Source organism: Pecten maximus, chromosome 5 (assembly GCF_902652985.1).
Source record: "Pecten maximus chromosome 5, xPecMax1.1, whole genome shotgun sequence".
NCBI lineage: Eukaryota > Metazoa > Mollusca > Bivalvia > Pectinida > Pectinidae > Pecten > Pecten maximus.
The window spans coordinates 17,257,377-17,273,953 of NC_047019.1; the positions used below are offsets into that span (position 1 = coordinate 17,257,377).

General features: G+C 34.5%; 1 protein-coding gene across 1 annotated transcript; it reads right to left on the minus strand.

The window, feature by feature from the left end:
- Positions 1-2,809: 2,809 nt before the first annotated feature.
- On the minus strand, positions 2,810-13,076 carry LOC117328332 (organic cation transporter protein-like). Its single transcript, XM_033885858.1, has 10 exons — positions 12,897-13,076; positions 12,159-12,468; positions 11,803-11,906; positions 10,730-10,884; positions 9,305-9,473; positions 8,595-8,807; positions 7,284-7,510; positions 6,368-6,549; positions 5,005-5,156; positions 2,810-4,786 (listed from the first exon to the last, which is right to left on the minus strand). The coding sequence occupies exons 1-10, from the start codon at positions 13,049-13,051 to the stop codon at positions 4,696-4,698; spliced, it is 1,758 nt and encodes a 585-aa protein (XP_033741749.1). The 5' UTR covers positions 13,052-13,076; the 3' UTR covers positions 2,810-4,695.
- Between the last annotated feature and the right edge of the window lie 3,501 nt (positions 13,077-16,577).

Below are 16,577 nucleotides of genomic sequence, written 5' to 3' on the forward strand. Positions count from 1 at the left end.
TTTTATTTTTTCAAAATACTTATAAAAAGCTTTTTGACTCGTATGGTATATATCCGTGTGCTTATATCAAAGCACATCCCTGTAATAACTGGTAGAGATTGACGCGAGACAAATATCACTGTAATATATGCGTGCGCATGGGACGTCAGATCGTTGGACAATGCTAATATATGCATAAAACAAGGATAAAAACGTTCCATGTTAAAGCGCGTTTAAATAACTAAAAGATATGTCAATACTATTGCCTTGATATAAAAAAATATTCAACCACGAGTTATTAGATTTTAATTGGTTGTACAAGGGAACGAGTAACACAACCAGTCATTTGTTACTGGACACTTAATGGGTTTTGTAATTTTTAATCTGACAACCTACATAAGACACAACTATTTGCCTTACTAGTTTATTCAATAAAAACGTTAACATTATCACACTTTCAACAACAGTAACAACAATAAATGAATGACAATCTAGTTAATTCAGTATTTGATATTCTACTAGAACAGTAACGGTCATAAAACAGTTAGCTGCTCTCCAATGGTTCTAAGTAACCTGTTCGTAAATTGATTGGTCAACATAAGTAATTCCCTTGTGGAATTGTGTCCGTTTTGTCGCTAGTTTCACGGACGAGCGCTAGAAGGACGGCCCAGCTTTATGATGTCCCCAGCATCACTCACGATGGTCCAGCTTGATGATGCCCTTTTCATCACTGACGAGTCCTTGATAGAGATGTCAGTTATATGTTGCAGTTTTGTATTAATACATCAGATACCGTATACATTATACGGTGACATATTCCCGTCCTTGCTTAGTTTATTTTTGGGACGTGAAACTATAATAGACTCAGAAGGTATCGAGTACTTATTCATTATATATACGACGGCTGTGACTGTGTGTTTAGGTGGTTGTGGTTGTGGTTAGGTTATATTTATTTTAGCTCGCCAAAAGATTTTACGAGACGATAGTAATTGGCATAGTAACGACGAGATCAATTAGGGCGACATATCCAGTAATTTATGTCACCTTGGCAAGATTCTTATGATTACAAGTCAGTTTAATTATTATGATATGTCTAATTATTATGAAAATTGTTGCAAGCTAATTCTCTCGGGAAATATTAAGAAGTGCCATGAATTTTGCCGCTATCCCTTATTAACCACTAAATAAACATGTTAAAAATGGTGTTATTTATCAGTGTGCTTATAGCATAATACCTGTCAACACCTGACTTGTAATAAATATAGCATAACTTTCGCGTATTCTGATGAATGATTTCTTATCAAATTACAACACTTAATTTGTGTGTTATATTGATTTTGATATAATCACAAGCTGACGATTGTCTTTTGTTTTCGTCGATCTCAGATTAAACACATTTTTTTCACATAGGTGTCTAATTAGGTTACATAGCGAAATTACTGTACATTATTAAAGTTAACCCGTGATAGTCTATACCAAATTCTCATCTAAAGATTATATATGTTTATGATTAATACAGAGGTTTAGAAGGCTAGGGATAGAATAACGTTTCTTCTGACAGGCTTAATATATATGAAACCATGAACATGCTACCAGATAAATTTTCGAGTTCCGTCCGCAATTTCTGAACTTTTTCACATTTCGACATTGCGTAATGAAAAAATTGCAGAAAACTTTCATGGTAAAACGGCAGCCAAATGTTTTAATTATATGGTCCCAAACCGCTGCCAGGAGCGTGGCCAAAAGGAGTCAAATCGACGGCAAATTCATTAATCATCATCTGAAGATCCAGATATAGTTGAATCAATAACTCTCCATAGACGGAAGTGTTTTAGGAGTTTTACCAATGGTAAAGTGTGAAATGCATGACCCTGGGGTCTCCCATTTCCCCTGGGGAGGGGCAATCTATTCTATTGTTTATAAAGGGAAATCACATGTGTGAGCGTCAGTTGTCTAATCTGTATTGGAAATAATTCAAACCTTGTAAGAATCCTCAGTAAGGGATGGGATTTTGATGATATGCACACGTTAGCCAAAACTGACCCCAAGGAACAGGAGGGCATGTCCAAAAACGGTCAAAATAACGAGATTTAAAAAATCTTCTCCACAACATCAAGATATAGGAAAATCAATTATTTAGGTGCTTTACCAACAATGTGAAAGTCATGACCCTGGGTCTTATGTTTTCCCCTGGGGTGGAGTAAAGTTGTAGGTGATGTTTATATAAATAGCTTTACTAGTTTTAACAATGCTAGAAGAAACTGTCCCTTAATGTGTTTGGGTTTTTCAGAGTATCAATCATGAGTCATTTCTAACTATATTTTATGTTTAAAGCAAAATTTCAAATGTCAAATGAATTTTAGATGACCATTAAGGCTCTTGGGCCTATTGTTGGTATTTTTTGTATTATGATTTTCTAAATAAATAACATTTGGTTTCAATAAAAATTATGTTTTATTTTGATCTCATATTCACCAGATAAATTCAATTTTAAGGTTATGAAGCATACATAAACAATTAAAAAATATATTTCAGAGACATAACTTAAACATGGAATATCTTATTGCAATCATCCATTCCACATTTAAATAATCATATATTCCATATATATATTTATATAAACTAATAACATTGATAACCGTTCATCATTCAGACACATTACATTAACATCCGTCTGACCAGCCGCCACATAACACTGACAACTGTCTGACCAGTAGGCGAATTACATTGACAACCGTCGGACAAGTCGGACAGATTACACTGACAACCATCTGACCAGTCGGACACATTACACTGACAACCATCTGACAAGTCGGACAGATTACACTGACAACCATCTGACCAGTCGGACACATTACACTGACAACCGTCTGACCAGTCAGACACATTACATTGAGAACCGTCTGACCATTCAGACACATTACATTGACAACCGTCTGACCATTCAGACACATTACACTGACAACCATCTGACCAGTCAGACACATTACACTGACAACCATCTGACCAGTCAGATACATTACACTGACAACCGTCTGACAAGTCAGACACATTACACTGACAACCATCTGACCAGTCAGACACATTACACATTAAACTGTTTGACCAGTCAGACACATAACACTGACAACCGTTTGACCAGACAGAACCTTTACACTGACAACCGTCTAAATAGTCAGACACATTACATTGACAACCGTCTTACTAGTCAAACACATTACACTGACAACCGTCTGACCAGTCACACACATAACACTGCCACCTGTCTGACAAGTCCTTTACTGGCAAATGTATTGCTTGACATTATGCAGAGAACATCAAGTCAAGGGACAGAACCAACTATTATCTCCTTATTCATTAACAATAAACAGTAAGAAAATATTTACAACCTAGCAAGCCATTTCTAAAAAGATTTCTAAAACAGAGGAAATTAACTATCAAAATCTTTGTTTTCACAAACGACAAATCAGACGTTCAACAGACAGGTAGTTGGATGTTAAATATCCTGTGTCCTGGTCAAAAATATGGAACATGTGGACATTACAAATAATTCAACCACGATATACACTAGTCGCCAAAATGACATTCGGCCAGGAAAATGTCTCTCAAGCTCGATCTGTTGAGCGTTAGAAAACCAAGCGACGAAATCCTGGATTCGAACTCTAGTAAAGACTTTGAAATGGTATATAACTGATCAAGAACTCTGTTGTATCGGAGCTAACAAAGATACTTTGGTATTTTAATAATGCCTCTCATCTAAAGGGAGATTATGCAAACTTTCATATACTAGTCTTCTTTGCTAGAGATGACCTCTGTTTAGCAAAATCGCTTTAGCGTAAAACTTGTATGCCATGGTTAGATCCCTAGTTGAGGGTTTGAAATAAATACAACTGAAATAAAACACAAATATTAATCACTGACCTTTGTCTGTAAGCGGAATATTTCTATTATTATCTAGTAAAATCTTACTAGTATAACAAGTGACTCCCATACTACTTATACTACTTAATACATAAGTTCATCACCTTTGATATTACCAAATAGTTAATCTGTCTACCCAACTCTATAATTAATATGGTTACTTTAAATTTCAAGACCGATACTTTTCTTAGGAAAAGCAAATCACCCCTTCTTTGTTGTACTACTTCCGAGACTGTTTTGTTTAATGAATGTAATATTGATGCTCAAGTCAAAAATAATGCATGACTGTTTTATCACGAGCGTTGGCATTCCATTATCGGTCCGTCATACTCTAAAAGATCGACACTTTCCGTTAACCTTAAGTAAATTTCTGGTAAAGTTTTACAATTTCTTGCCCTGGGTACATTTTTCCTAGATTTTTATGGTGAATTCAGTCTATGAGTCAGGAGATCTTTACCACGCATAGTTCCATTCCCCTTGGATCGCTTAAGTAGTCTCTATGTAAACATTTTTGTGTTTTGTTCTCGTTTTAACGATTTCGAAATAGAATTACGTTATATGTCGGTATTCTCTGTTGTTTTCTTATCTATTTAAAATGATTGTTTTGTTGCATTGCTATCCTGTGATTTTAAACATTCACATTAAATCCTGTTGTGAGGATGTCATTTTTATAACGTCGTGACCTATTTTTCTTTTCCTATCTTAAATGATAAAAAAACCATTTCGTTTTTTCTTAGTTTTGATTTTGAAATCAATATTTTCATGATCATTGCACGGAAGTCGAATTTTGTCCATTTACACGCTGCCCTCCTCTATGGATAATTCTCCTTCCGTAGCAAAACTTTTATTGATGTGTCCCGATTTCTTTATGGCATCGTATCCTGGTCTAAAATTAGATATATGTATATATATAAGCATATTTTCAAACAAAATTGTTAAATTTAACTAGAATATTTACCTTCAATAATGAATATTTCTTTTGATTAAAATTGCCTACTGAAGTTGATTCTACATTGGTTCTGATACCAGTCAATATTAGATTAATGTTGCATGAATGGTCTCAAAACGTAAACGTTTGAACACACAGCAGGTTGCTTTACTTACGTTCCAAACAGTTTTCCCTCTTCAATTGTGTCCGGTAAGTCTTTGTTAAGCGTTTCTGGAAGGAGGAGGGCCAGTAACCCGGCAGCAATGGACGCTGAACCGAATACAATTAATGGAACTGCCTTCCCGGTAGTCCCTCCAATGTCCGCAGCCTGTCGAAAATCAAATGAAAATTATGTTTTTTTACCATGCAACTCAATAAGGCTTTAATGAACGCTTTACACAATATACAATATAAATAAAAGTAACTGCATTAAGGCAAACTATTGATAGATGATTGAAACGTTAATACACCTTTCAAATTCGCATAAGATCACCACGGGCTAGGGGGCAATCAAAGCAAGACCTACTAAAAATATTGCATAGTGATATTGCATTAGCGAATTGAAATATATTCGATACGAAAGATCAAACATAAGTCTCAACTGGAATTGGAGCAAAATAAAACACTCCCATAATGTTACATGTTCAGGACCAATCGAGTGGTACTTGGAGCCAATAAAACACTCCCATAAAGTTACATGTTCAGGACCAATCGAGTGGTACTTGGAGCCAATAAAACACTCCCATAAAGTTACATGTTCAGGACCAATCGATTGGTACTTGGAGCCAATAAAACACTCCCATAAAGTTACATGTTCAGGACCAATCGAGTGGTACTTAGAGCCAATAAAACACTCCCATAAAGTTACATGTTCAGGACCAATCGATTGGTACTTGGAGCCAATAAAAAACTTCCATAATGTTACATGTTCAGGACCAATCGAGGTGTACTTGCCGTGAAAAAAATAGATAAATTTCTCAAATTGCGTCAGGAGATTGAAAATCATTATTAAAGATGGTGCAATAACCACATCAAGTTTCCGAACAAATGTAAATATTCATAAAGTGTTACATTTTATAGTATATATACAAGTTCACTCAACATCTCGATGTATATACATCACCTCGGGAATAAAACGGCAACACGCATGAGTACATGTATATGTTTATTAGAATTAACAGTGTATTACATACTTCAGTGATCAGATGTCCAAAGTACGTAATACCATAACCGTTACCATTTTGTCCGTTTTGCAAAGACCACTTTTGTTGACTTTAGAGTGCTACCTCGTTGATATAAACTAACCAAATGAGACGAGCCCTTGGGTACACGGCCCTATATATATTCAGAGAACAGTAGGACCTAAAAAATCCTTGAGTACCACCTTCAATACGAGGCTCATTTTATGACATTAGGACGCATGAAGCATAGATCATGCCCTTGGCCTTTATGCTATCATATAGATATATAACTCACCAAAAAAAATACACACGCAAAATCTGGGAATGTTTCTTCCAAGTTGAGGTTATTGATACTCACTGCTGAAATAAGATACGGAGCTATCATAGATCCAAATCGGGCAAAGCAGGAGCACGCCCCCATACCGGCATTTCTAACCACAGTGGGGTACAGTTCAGACGTAAATATGTAGACAGTGCCGAAAGCACAACCTGCTCCGAGCTTTCCTACCAACACCAGAGCGACAGTCAAACCATGAAGAGCTGGAACAATTAAATGAAAATTGTAAAACATTCTGGAGTTAATACTTCTATACATTTTATGATTTTTTACCGTGAATACTGCACAACTAGATGCACAGAATATATTATCAACTATAAATTTGGTTACGTTTGGTTAATGGTCCTTTTAAATTTCATTTATTTTGTTCACAAAAGCGCTTATTAAGTGATTAAATTGCATTTGCTTTATAGCATGCTTTGTAACATTATGTATATTTCAATGGAACATAGATATATATCATAAAAGAACTAAATTGAGACTTTAACATAGACGTTGGTGCTTGTGATATAGTTGTAGTCTCTGTGTACTTTCGTTTCAAAGTTATACCAGTGATAACATCAGTGCGATGCAGTTTTGTTTAAAATTTACACAAACTCATGTGTATTGTCATTTATTTCAGATAGTTTGTGTTTCAACCTTATAACTACCAAACTTTGCCTAAGCTAATTACAAAATGAAATTTCCACAACATCTGTCTTGTTTAAGACAAACACATACACAATTAACCTTTTATTTAAAGTTCACGGTAACTTATTTATTTAAAGGTGTGTTCACAAAAATATTGTACTACGGGATATCCGAATGCTTTCAGTTTTTCTAATTGGAATAATCAGGACATATATGTATCCCCTGCATTATATTCCAAGAAGGAAATTACATAGGTATTTGTTCACATATGTTGATGCATTACATGCATAATGAACAATTAACTTACACTCGCCTCCATAGGTTGTAGTAAACAATGTTGACAGACACGATACGCCACCCACGATCATAGAGGTACAGAGCATTTTCTTTCTGCCGATTCTATTCAATAACAGTAGCAATAGTAGAGAGGACGGGAAATCCATCAGCCCAAGTAGCATGAAGTTCAGGTAAAAATCGCCACCGATGTTTTCTGTGTTCAACGACAACCCGTAAAACGTCATGGATATCACGCACCTGTAACAATGATACGGATAATAGTTATTAGTTTACATTTACATTTTGGTGGCAAAGCAATGATATAAACTAAGTAAAAAGATTTGCAGTCTATGTGAGCATAATTGACCCCTAGAACGTGACATTAATCCATGCAACGCATGAATGTATTCACCCACCGGAACTACTTGTAACTAACGTAAACAATCATGGCTCTATGAAAAAGCTAGGACTGCGTCGTTTTTTGTGTTAATTAAAAAGTATCAAAAAGAAATTTTATACAATATTGTTACACAAATAATAAAAAGAATTGAACAGACTGTGTGTGTTTTTTTTTGTTTTTTTTGTTTTTGTATTATTTCAATGCACTCTTTGTTTGCAGTCTACACGTGACAAACGGATGTTGAAAAAAAAGGCTGTTCTATTTGTCGAACTCCATTGACGAAGTCGCTGAATATTGGCATTGTGTATGCTAACTCAATTTTAATTTTCAAAAATAACAAAACAAATATGTCGAGAATGTAAATATATGCATTAAACTGTATTTTTGGTGTCTGTGGTCGATATAGATGCCAGAGCTTTGCAAACAAACATGTCATATTGTTAGCGCACAATATGACGTTTGTTTGCAAAGCTCGACCATAGACACCAAAATAGACAGTTAAATCCTTAAATATATCAAAATGATAATTACATCGCTCGAATGCATACATCTACTTCAAAAAATTGAGTAAAGGCGGTTTATAACAGTATTATCATCCAATGTCTGTATAATACACAATGTCCCTGTTTGATAACAAGTTTTTTATGCATAATTATGAAATCTTTATTGATATATGTATACGTCTGTTCCAACAGAGACATTTATTATATACCATGCATTTGACTGCTTTGTATAAGAAAATAAATTTTCTCAAGAGATATATTTTCTAAGAAATAGCATTATAATTCAAAATTAATTACAAAAAGAACATTTGATATAAATATATGCCAAATAACTTATTTTGCATTAAAAACATTGATATTATATACAGATTTTTCGAATTTTTCCATTATTTTATACTGTTAAAGACGGAATTAGGAGGCTAATACGATATATAGATACCAGTTTAGGTACAATATCAGTGTTCTTCCAAATAATACTCTTGAGGTAAAAAGATGTCTGATATCTTCCTTGTGTTTCTCGTCCTTTTTGTAATTCAGGATTGGTTCTAAATATTGGCTCTTTTTATTGACCTCTGCTATTCGTTTGAGTACTTTCTCTGCTTTCTTAGTCTGACCATGGTTAAGAAGCCATCTTGGAGATTCTTGAATTATCCTAGGAAAACAAGTGATTATCGGATGTTTCATTGCATATTATTATAGCAACAGCTCTATTATGTAAACAAGATTACTGATATACAAAATGCTAAAAGACATGTATATCGTTATATTCACGTTTCTAATAATATTAATGTTATGGAAATAAGGGCCTTAGATGTCGAAAGCCATATTCAACTATGTGTGGAGTGGAAAGAATATCGGATTTCCATGAAATCGAATTATATATTTAGCAAAAAAAGGTCTTAGAATATACATGAGGGTAGTGTAGTTGATCTCTTACTAATTTCACTTCGTTTTAACTGGAAACAGACTGGTATTAGGATAACTGATGATGACACTGATCCTAAATATCAGCACAGAGACCATATTAACTATTTATAGTTATAGCTGATTAAGAAAGACTAAACACATTTCTCAACTACATGAGTAGTATTCTTTAGAATATGAGTTCGTGTCACAATAGATATAGAGCAGGTACTAACTAGGACTTACCAGAAATAGGATAGAAAGAATACTGTTGAACCCCCAGCAATCAGTTCAATATACTGCCAATTACGTAATAGATAGCTTATACCGGCGAGGATCACCTCTCCGCAAGCAAAGAAGAATCCGTTTATCATGCTCGCCTGAACTCTTTTACTGGGCCCAACCATCTCCAAAGCTGTAGGGAAACAAGACTTGCATGTGAATCAGATTAACTAAAACTGTTAACCCGTAAAGGATTAATGCAGAAAAAATCTGATGGAAACTATTTTTTGTATTATTTTTAATCCTAAATTAAATGCCTTTGACGATACATTGATTTTTTTCTTATTTTAGATGAATAGAAGTTTTATTTCATTACTTTCGTAATTTAAATGGAAAGCGATATTGAAATATCGACAAAAAGCTTATACCTGTATACGCATGAAATATACTACTTATACAAGAAATACATTACTTAAATCAAGAAATATATATTACTTACAACAAGTAATATATTAAGTAGAAAAAAAGAAACCTATTACTTGCAACAATGGAATTAATTATTTACAACAAGAAATATATTCCTAACAACAAGAAATATATTACTTACAACAATTTGAATAGTTCCTGCGTCTTGCAATTTTTATTTTAATCTATATTAATTTCATCTCACCATTTTTTTTATTGGCAAAGATGATTAAAGTCAATGGGATTGATAAACAGGCAAGGCCTATATAAATTCTCTCCGACGGGGGCTTAAGTAATAGATGGACATTTTGTAAGTACAAATATTAAATTTTGAAAAGAAATATATATGATACAGTTAAAACAGTATAATAACAGTTAAAGGGGGATTACTCATTCGTATATCTTAATTATAATTACATTCACACGTCGCACACATATACCACACATATAATACAATGACAGCAATTATTTGATCAGTATGAACATATCATATAAACTATATGCCACTCAGATATTGGCCAAAAGTCCATATATCGACACTAGCTATAGCTGTCAATACTGTTCAGCTAAAATTTAGTTGAAACAAATAGTCAGTTTATAGATATATTTATGTATAATTCAATCTTTGTTCTATATTGAACAATATTCAAATGTGACCTCCACGTTGCTGAAAAAAATTCAAATAAAAATGTTGGTGCCAAATATCGTGCTAACGACACAGGTGCAAGACAGATTATTTAGATCTGTCATTCATAAGCTTATCATCTCCAGTGACACCAACTTGGTATTAACATAGATGCACTTATATAAAAAAAAACAGGCAAAATTTGATAACATAGAGATAAGTCGTCTAATTTTAAAAAAGGAAACTATATACAAAAAGTAATATATATCTGTATGTTCACCTGTTAGAATTCATTTCAGTGTTTTCTGATGGCTGTGACCCCTACGAAACCTAATGAACAAATACAAGTGTGCACTCACTTAGCACAAACGTGGTTAGAATTATCCCGGTAGTGGTAGCCCCGATCATGAACCGGAGAGCTATGTAGACTGGCAAGCTAGGGGCCCATGCTAGGCCAACGGAGGACATCAACTGTAGCACCATAGCACAGCACATTGAAACCTTCCTCCCATATCTACAGGCAAAGATACAGATATAAAATGATAACGAAATTTCAAGTTATACTGGGAAAAGAGAGCCAATCCTAACAAGAACAATAATATTAGACGCACGAACCTTTCCGTTTATCATTATAGAGGTTGATAACTTTCCCCTCGTAGTTTACAGATTTATCTCCCGTTTTACCATTTGTTAATGGTTTCCCGGAACCCTTAGGATGCGATTTCGCTGTTAACCCCTATGATATGACAGATAGCAGGTGCCACGAACAATAAAATGATGTCACTCCAATAATAGAGTATGTCAAAATTGTGTTGCATTACAATATTGCTTTTTTAACAAATAGAATCTGCATAAAAAATATAAACATGTCGGAAGAAAAGTAGTCATCATCCACCTTGAGGAAGTGACATAGAAATCTCCAGCCCTCGGGATGATATTTTTAATTGTCTCACCCTCGGCTGAAACTCAGATAGACAACCACGAAAATCACCCCACAGGTTAGAAATTTCTATGTTACACCGTGAAGGTGGTCGATACTTTTTATTAATCATTGTGATAGTCTCCCATACCCAAAAATGAACTTTTGACCTTGGGGCCCAGATTTTTATATTAGTGGCATCGTGCCATTTCAGTACTATGATTATTGTTTCCGTATTATTTGGTGCCACTGTTTACATAGGTAGACGTCTCCATGGAAAATTATGAATAAGTTGGAATGGTATGAATTTTTAACTTTCATTTCCCCTCAAATATCCCAGGAGATTATCTGCGTAAGCCCGTCTGCAAGAATTTCTTGCACGAATAACTTGGAATCCGAAACCAGGCCCAAAAACATTAAATATTAGCCTGTTTAATCCCCCTCCCCCTTTTATATCATGAAGTTAATTACTCGTCAACCATTTATTCCATTAGGTCATTATCTTAATCTTACCTATCCGCGAGCAATCCGAAAGTGAATGATCCGACCAGAACTCCAACAAAGAACATCATCTTTGTCAACGATAACAAATCTCCATTACTGCAAACAAGGTCGTGCTGGAGAAGATAAACAAGACTAAATATCTTTTATTTAATTATCTACATCAAGCTCAAATTACTAAAGAACAACTTTGTAAATGTGTACTTTATCAAAAAATAAAAAATGATATAATGTAACATATTTGATTTTTAATCTATGTTGACAATTATGTTGGCATACATGTATTCCTGTCCTGAATTTCTTATGTTGATTTGGGTGCAATACTTAATTCTGATAAGGTTCTTGCACGTTCATGACATTATTCCTACCTCTGATACAAATGTTTCGGTGAACGTCGACTGACTATATACCCAACTGTCACATTCCACTGTCGACCTATTGCCAGGAAAAGTACTGTTGTGACTGTATGTACTGTTATCATTATAGATATGACACTGATCATAGTCTTTTGTACTGTCAGATGATCTCGGTATATAGTTGTCCACGAGTGTCTGGTGTTCCGGGCTCTGTATCAGGTAGGTGTCACTGGTATATCCAGGTATATTACATCTGAAGTCAGCAAAGATGTGTATAAGTGACATGTTATATACAATCAAATATATCAGTACTTCAGTCGAACTGGTATTTTAGATTAACGCGTATTCAAGTCCTTATTTACCATCGACTAAAATATATATATTGTACATGATGACTGAACATGATGTAAACTTTAAAAGATATGGTAGAACGTGAATATTATATCACTCTTTTTTTTTTTTTTTTTTTTACATTCACCTGTTATCCGGTTATTCGTGTAATATTCTGGATACGTCATCAGTGCTAAATAAACAGTTGAGGTTTCATTGCATGTGCGAATCATAATTCGAATGTGATGTCATTATATAATGGCGCTACATAACGAATCAAAAATAGCAAGATAAAACAGCTGACTCAGTTTGATCAGTTTCATCAGCAACTTTTTCAGAGCTTTGTTATTTATGGTGCTTAATACGTATATATGGATACAATTAAAGAAAAAAACAACAACATTCAAGCATATTACATACCTGTATTTTGGTACTCCGAGCAATATTACAGATACAATCATGAATATACCGGTATGAATATGAGGAAGGCACAGCAAAATGACTTGGATTATTTGGTATTTTCCGAAACTGCCGATTTTCTCAATGATTTCATCAAAATTCATCTTTTTATCCATATTGTGCTAGTATAAGTAAGTCCTCTCCCGTCTTCTCTTGACACGATATCTATATCTATATGAGGTATCTGCCAGGCTGATCAAGTGGACTTCACGAGTCTGTTTATTTATACCACCACCTCTATGCTGAGATACCAACTACGTATACGGTGACCGATGATAACAGCGTTACTGTATGTAATATGTAAATCAGTAAGCCAATTCATTTATTGATTCAACATTGTTCTAAATTGTAACATTGACACAAGAAATTAGATAATAAACAAGTTTGATAAACTTACATATTTACCTGTCGACAGGAAGAGGAATCAGAGTATCTTAATTGAAAAGGTTAATTGTTTTCAAGTTTGATCGGAGAGTCGATAACTTGCCCACTGTATTTATTAGTGTTTTTGTGCGAACAATGTTTTCGCGTGCTTAAATATATGTTATGTTTTCACTATGATGTTTTCGTATACGTTGTGTTTACAGTATGATGTTGAAGTCTTCGCTATATCTACACTATGATGTTTTATTAAGCATTGAACTGTTTTTGTATGCTCTGACATTCAAATACCCAGATAGCATGACTACGTTGGGCCAACGTTGGCCCACAGATGTTGACTAAGTAGGGCCAATGTTGGCAAACTACGTTGGCCCAATGTAATTTTGCTCATCGGCCCATTGTTGGCCCATCGTTGGACCAACATTGTATGTCAGATAGCCAATGTTGGCCCATCGTTGGACCAACATTGTATGTCAGATAGCCAATGTTGGCCCATCGTTGGACCAACATTGTATGTCAGATAGCCAACGTTGGCCCATCGTTGGACCAACATTGTATGTCAGATAGCCAACGTTGGCCCATCGTTGGTTTCAAGTGTGTATTTCCAACTATTGGTTTCACCTTCATAGGCCCAACATTGGCCCAACGTAACAAACAGTAGATAAAGTGATGCTTATGTGTAATGCCGGCAACATAAAAATTAATCAGTTGTCATATTGGCAAGTGCTTTACAATTTATTTGTATATGATGACAATACAGTGATTAAATGTACATTATTCTCTTAAATTACAATCAACAGTTTTGAATACAGTATGTTATTGTATCATTATAAAGAGTCAAAACTGATAAATGATTATCAGATGTAAATTTTAGTTATCTGTCCCAGATCAGTCCTGTTCGGAATTGTCACTAAGCACAGCATTGATGGTTGCAGTAGCTGCCTGTTGTGCCCTTTTTTGTTCCTCTCTCCTTTTCCTGCCACCATCGCGATCACAAGCAAATCTGAACCAATCTTTTGCAATTGCTGCAATTTCCGAATCTGTTGCTGTCGCACACAGGCGGTTCTTCCTTACTGTAGCTGTTGGAATAAATAAACAATATATCAAATCTACACAGAATGTAAAAATCAAGCGGCACAGATGGCCTGAATCGCTAACCTGGACATTTCTGCAGTTATGGCATTATGGCATTAAAGTAATACATTATTATATATATATATTATATATATATATGAAATTTGTCAAGTAGTAATAACGACAGTACAGACAAGTATTTTCGAGGCAATCTGCCCCTTTATCAAGAAACAAGGGAATTACAAACGATCTGACATTGAACATGGAACAGCTACACAAATTTTGTAGATAAATATACTTAGTATATATGTGTGTGTGTGTAAGAAATGAAAAATAAATTCTGAAAACTTTATGACCCCGATATCTAGCAAGCAAAAGTGTACGTACGGTAGTGTACGTACGGCAGGTGGTCTTGTGGAATTAATTAATATACTAAAATTACTCCAGGAATTGAAACATATAATTAAAAAGCAAATCATATAGCCTACTTACACTGTCTTTTGATCAAAGAAATGCTCTCTTTCTTCTTCGTGATTAATCCAAATATCTTCTGTGTAAGTCGAAATAGCACTGTACTGTGTACAACCAGTTGAACACCTCGGACAAGGTCCCTGATAAGAATGTAACATCTGCAGGCAGCTTGACCATCCCTAGTATCAGATGTCACGGTTACCAAGGGAACTGGTCCGACCCTTGCTGTGAGAAGCGCTGACCCAGTTTTGTGGGCAGTAAACATGCATAGATAATGGCATTCTTAAACCGGCCACTAAAATATTTACCAAAACATTTATGTCCTTGTTCCTGTTTTACTACAGTATAAAAGACTTTAATTTATGATTAGTTATTCTCACGCAAACAATACATTCTATTATATAGTGATTTTGAAAAAAAAATCACTATTAAAAAATCTTATGAAGTGTATTTTTAAAAATGGTTGATAATATATATATCAACTTTGATTACAGATAATCACTTTTGTTTGAATTTGTTGTAAACCTGCTTGGGCTTACAACATCGGGTCAACGTTGGACCAACGTTGGACCAACCTAGGTAATTCAGCACTGAAATGTACTAACAGGGGGCCAATGTTGGGCCAACGTAGTGTTCCCAACTTATCTTCACTTCCTGTCGAGTAAAACAAGTTGTTGTTGGGCCAACGTCGGGCCAACGTTGTATGACCAACGCCAACCATTGGCCAACCGTACAACCATATGCCAACGTTGGCCCAACGTAGTCATGCTATCTGGGTAGATCATAAATACCATACAAAAACAGTTCGACACTTATATTTACATTCCTTTAACTTTTTTTTGATTTTTTAAATGCTATAATTCATATTCAAAATTCATAATTCCCGCCTTACCGACAGTCAGCAGATTTTTTGTCAGTCGTTGGAACAGCCGGAATATGGTCGCGTGCATTTTGGCAAAATAGTACATGGAATTTTTTTAAACTAAATTGTGTTAAAGGCGGGCTGAGCATGGGTCCCTACCGGAGTCAAGCGTGGTAATTGAGGGGTGGGAGATAACAGATTGGCAGCAATAAAAATAGCCCCACTGTGTGTTTGTAAACACAGGCACATGGTACTGGACATACGGTATCATGCTGGCTGAGTGATTATCTGTTTGGTGGTCACTTACTAAATGTATACACTGTATCAATAAAAACTAAAGAGGTATAACAAGGAGACATAATGTTTTTAGATAAAATATTAAATAAGTAATTTATTTAAATTTTGTATCAGTAGTCTATTAACATTTTATGTTAGTAATTTGATGCATATATATATATTCATTACTGATATTTACTCTATTAAAATGTAAACTATGTTCAACAAAACAAATAATTGCATATAATTTAAAAGAAGTTTCATTTATAATCCACATATGAAGGAATAGAATGTATTCCAAATAAATTTCATCATGACAGTGCAATATATCAATGTACATTATGTTTAATAACTGTGTGTAGTATAACAGGGTATCTACTTTGTTTGTAAAATGATTTATAAATATACACTGTATTTACAACGTCATATGTTGTACACTGTAGTATTTACAACGTCATATATTGTACACTGTATTTACGTCATATGTTGTACACTGTATTTACAACCTCACATATGTTGTACACTGTATATTTATAAAGTCACATGTCATGCACAGTATTTCTATATCATGTTGTAAT

Bases quoted from the DNA above. Each gene is read 5' to 3' on its own strand.
- LOC117328332 (XM_033885858.1), bottom strand. From the start codon at position 13,051: ATGGATAAAAAGATGAATTTTGATGAAATCATTGAGAAAATCGGCAGT. The intron at 6,550-7,283 runs GTAAGTTAATTG...TAATTGTTCCAG, and splicing joins TACAACCTATGGAGGCGAGT to CTCTTCATGGTTTGACTGTC. The intron at 5,157-6,367 runs GTGAGTATCAAT...GATTTTCGACAG, and splicing joins CTCCGTATCTTATTTCAGCA to GCTGCGGACATTGGAGGGAC.